Source organism: Populus alba, chromosome 1 (genome assembly GCF_005239225.2).
Source record: "Populus alba chromosome 1, ASM523922v2, whole genome shotgun sequence".
Classification (NCBI taxonomy): Eukaryota; Viridiplantae; Streptophyta; class Magnoliopsida; order Malpighiales; family Salicaceae; genus Populus; species Populus alba.
Genome location: NC_133284.1, coordinates 31176235 through 31181099, shown reverse-complemented (window position 1 = coordinate 31181099; position 4865 = coordinate 31176235). Strand labels below are relative to the sequence as shown.

The 4865-nt window shown below is 35.2% G+C and overlaps 1 protein-coding gene across 1 annotated transcript; it reads left to right on the top strand.

Moving 5' to 3' along the window:
* The first annotated feature begins 323 nt into the window (after nt 1–323).
* Nucleotides 324–4648, top strand: LOC118047048 (disease resistance protein RUN1). The gene is made up of 6 exons (XM_035056208.2): nt 324–566; nt 684–1179; nt 1292–2387; nt 2472–2747; nt 2854–3750; nt 4055–4648. The coding sequence occupies exons 1-6, from the start codon at nt 488–490 to the stop codon at nt 4646–4648; spliced, it is 3438 nt and encodes a 1145-aa protein (XP_034912099.2). The 5' UTR covers nt 324–487.
* The last annotated feature ends 217 nt before the right edge of the window (nt 4649–4865 follow it).

The window sequence follows — 4865 nt, the reverse complement described above, 5'->3', positions numbered from 1 at the left end:
GTGAAATTTCTAAGAACTTAATTACAATTATTTTATAATTTCTTCCCTAATATTATTCAAAATATAGTATTAGAATTACATAATGTTAGGTTTTAATATATAATTAAAGAGTCTCTCCTGAATCAAATAATAAAAATATCGTATAAATGTGAATGAAAGATCCCACTGAATTGAATTGTTAATGGAGGGACTGTTTGGGGTCCTGACATGGCTGATTTTATTTGAATATATTATTTGATTAGTGTTGACTCTAGCACTGTTGCATTGACTGGAAATTTCGGTATTCCATATCCTTGGTTTTATTTCAAATAACCATATTACTCTGCATCTAACTTCTCTGTCCCATTGCTGCCATTTCATAGCTAACTCTTCGTTATATTTAACTTACTCTTCTTTGCTTCTTGCTCATAACGATAACTTGAAAGCCTTACGTTCAGATAGATAATCATTGACCAGTTCATCCTCTATCATTCTATTTAATTTAGAAATGCAGAAAGAAAAACGCAAGCAATCCAAAGATGAAGAGAACGATTCATCTACGCGAAAGAGAAGAAAAGCTGACCTCAGTAAGCCTATATAGAGAATACAATTAACCCCATTCCAATATCATAGCTTTGGAATTTCATAGCTAACTCTTTGTTATATTGCTCCATTGGTAATTGACTTTGCCTTGATTTCTGCAGCTGCCATGACAAAGCCAGAGTCTTCTCGATCTAGACCAGAAGGGGCCTATGATGTCTTCTTGAGTTTTAGAGGAGAAGACACTCGCAAGACATTTACAGATCATCTATATACTGCCTTGGTCCAGGCAGGAATCCACACTTTTCGAGATGATGATGAACTTCTGAGAGGAGAAGAAATCTCCGGTTATCTCCTCAGGGCAATTCAAGAATCAAAGATATCCATAGTTGTCTTCTCAAAAGGATATGCTTCTTCTAGATGGTGTCTCAATGAACTTGTAGAGATTCTTAAGTGCAAAAATAGGAAAACCGGTCAGATTGTTCTTCCTATATTCTATGACATTGATCCTTCATATGTGAGAAAACAGAATGGCAATTTTGCAGAAGCATTTGTTAAACATGAAGAGCGTTTTGAAGAGAAGTTGGTGAAGGAGTGGAGAAAAGCTCTTGAGGAGACTGGAAATCTATCTGGATGGAATCTCAATGATATGGCAAATGGGTATGTCTTTTTTTCCAAATTTATGGAGTCAATATACTTTACATTTTTCAATGTGAAACAATAAAATACTTAATTGACTCGTTATCAATGACTTGCTTTTGTCTATGAGCAGGCATGAAGCAAAATTTATCAAAGAGATTATCAAGGATGTGTTGAATAAATTAGAACCCAAGTACTTATATGTTCCTGAGCACCTAGTAGGTATGGATTGGCTTTCTCGCAATATTTTTGACTTTCTAAGTACTGCAACGGATGATGTACTCTTTGTGGGCATACATGGGATGCCAGGAATAGGAAAGACGACTATAGCAGAAGTTGTATTTAATCAACTCTGCAATGGATTCGAGGGAAGCTGTTTTCTTTCGGATATAAATGAAAGATCAAAACAATTCAATGGTCTAGCTCTTTTACAAAAGCAACTTCTTCATGATATTTTAAAACAAGATGTTGCTAACATCAATTGTGTCGATAGAGGAAAGGTTATGATCAAAGAGCGACTTCGTCGCAAAAGAGTTCTTCTTGTTGCTGATGATGTGGCTCATCTGGACCAGCTAAAAGCTTTGATGGGAGATCGAAGTTGGTTTGGTCCTGGAAGTAGAGTAATTATCACAACAAGAGATTCAAGTTTACTTCGTGAAGTAGATCAAAGATATCAGATCAAAGAACTGGAACCAGATGAGGCCCTTCAGCTTTTCAGCTGGCATGCCTTTAAGGACACCAAGCCAACAGAAGATTATATTGAGCTTTCGAAGGATGTAGTTGATTACTGTGGGGGACTTCCTTTGGCTCTTGAGGTTATGGGTGCTTGTCTGTCTGGGAAAAACAGAGATGGTTGGAAATCTGTAATTGACAAGCTGAGAAGAATTCCAAACCACAATATTCAAGGAAAGCTTATAATAAGTTTCGACGCACTGGACGGTGAAGAACTACGAAATGCATTCCTTGATATCGCTTGCTTCTTTGTTGATAGAAAGAAAGAGTATGTCGCAAAAGTGCTAGGAGCGCGGTGCGGTTACAATCCAGAAGTTGATTTGGAAACTCTCCATGAAAGGTCTCTGATTAAAGTATTGGGAGAGACGGTAACCATGCATGATCTATTACGAGACATGGGAAGGGAGGTCGTTCGTGAATCGTCTCCAAAAGAACCTGGAAAGAGGACCAGAATTTGGAATCAAGAGGATGCATGGAATGTGCTTGAGCAGCAGAAGGTAAGAGCTCAATGCATACATGAAAGCATAGTCAAACTTATTACAAATAATTGTATGAAAGTTGCATTGATTTTATTTTTTTAGGGTACGGAAGTTGTAGAGGGTCTTAAACTGGATGTCAGAGCATCAGAAGCTAAATCACTGAGCACAGGATCATTTGCAAAACTAAAATGCTTAAATTTACTCCAAATCAACGGAGCACATCTCACCGGATCCTTCAAACTGCTTTCTAAAGAGTTGGTGTGGATTTGTTGGCTTCAATGTCCTTTGAAATATTTTCCATCTGATTTTACCTTGGACAATCTAGTTGTTCTTGATATACAGTACAGTAACGTCAAAGAACTATGGAAGGGAAAAAAGGTGAGAAACATGCTGCAATCCCTAAAATTTCTCCAGTATGTAATTTATATTTACATGTTACGACTTCTTAAGATTAATTTTCATTATTTTGCGCTCTATTATACAGATTCTCAACAGGCTAAAAATTCTTAATCTCAGTCATTCTCAGCACCTTATTAAAACACCAAACTTGCACAGTTCAAGTCTAGAGAAATTAATTCTGAAAGGTTGCTCGAGTTTAGTTGAGGTGCATCAATCAATTGGAAATTTGACGAGCCTCGTTTTCTTGAATCTGGAGGGATGTTGGAGTCTGAAGATTCTTCCTGAAAGCTTTGGCAATGTAAAGTCTCTTGAATGTTTGAATATTTCTGGGTGTTCACAACTTGTGAAATTGCCGGAACGCATGGGTGATATAGAATCCTTAACCAAGTTGCTAGCTGATGGGATTGAAAATGATCAATTTCTCTCTTCAATTGGACAATTAAAGCATGTCAAAAGGTTATCATTGGGTGGATACAATTCGTCTCCACCAAGTTCTTCTTTGATTTCAGCAGGTGTTTCGAATTGGAAACGTTGGCTGCCAACACCTTTCATTGAATGGATATTAGTGAAATGTCTTGAGCTTTCTAATGGTGGTTTATCTGATCGCGCAGCAAAGTGTGTTGATTTCAGTGGTTTGTCCTCTCTAGAAGTATTGGATCTATCAGGAAACAAATTCTCTAGCCTGCCTTCTGGGATTGGCTTCCTTCCCAAGCTAGAGATCTTGAGAGTCCATTTATGCAACAATCTTGTATCAATCCCAGATCTACCTTCAAGTTTAGACGCTTTGGTTGCATCTTATTGCAAATCATTGGAAAGAGTAAGAATACCAATCGAGTCAAAAGAAAAACTACATATATATCTACATGAAAGCCATTCGTTAGAAGAGATTCAGGGCATCGAAGGTCTAAGTAATAGTTTCTGGTACATTTATGTTGATGACCATAGGCATTCACCAAATAAGTTACAGAAGAGTGTTGTTGAGGTACTATTTCTTTCTGTCTCTCATGCACAAGAAGAAACACACAATTGGCACATACATTGATTAATGTTTAAAATCTCAGTATTTCTTGAAATCAATATGTATTCAATATGTATACAGGCAAAATAATTATCATTATTATTATTATTATTTTAAAAAATAAAGATCATCTTTAATAATATTTTTTATTTTTCTTATTGAATCTAAAAAATTAAATATTATTTTTAATATTATTTTTTATTAAATATTTGAAGTCTGCTTGGTTTTATTTTTTATTTCTTGATTTTATGATAATATATTTATACAGGTAATGTGCAACGGTCGTCACCCATATCGTATTTACGACATTCCCGGTGAGATGCCAAATTGGATGAGCTATAGTGGAGAAGGATGCTCCTTGTCATTTCATATACCTCCAGTCTTCCAAGGCCTAGTTCTTTGGTTTGATAAGGATTCTCATCATTACTTGAACACTGACATTATTATTATCATAAGAAATAAAAGCAATGGTATTCAATTGTTTGAAGATAAACGTATTGTAACTCCTAGGGAATGGATAAGATACATAAGTAGAAGTGAAATGGCAATGGAAGATTACTGTGCAGATGACGAATTGGAACTATACATTTTTTCAGTGTTGTACGATCATCTATTCGAACCCGTACACGTTAAAGAATGTGGGGTCCATGTGATCGCAGGGAAGTTAGATTCATTTGAAGAGTCGGCAGTGGGAAGAGATACAGTGATGCCTTCACCACCGTCATATCATGTGCTTCCTCATCCTCATTGTGGTTCAATCACAGCGTCTACACCTAAGCAATGGAGTGACTATTTATTTTCGAAGCTGCAAGAACATAGCCTCAGTTTAGCACGTCAAGGTAAGAACAAATATTTCATTTAGTTATTTTTATTCTATTATATTTAATTTATGAGATTAAATATTATCTTTAATCATTTCATTATTTTTCTATAATCTAAGAAATTAAATATCATCTTTAATAATAAAAAAATTATTAAATATTTAAGGCTTTTTGGTAAGGATACATATTTCCTTTAGTTATTTCTATTTTATTCTATTTAAATTAAGAGATGAAATATTATCTTTAATAATTTTTTTA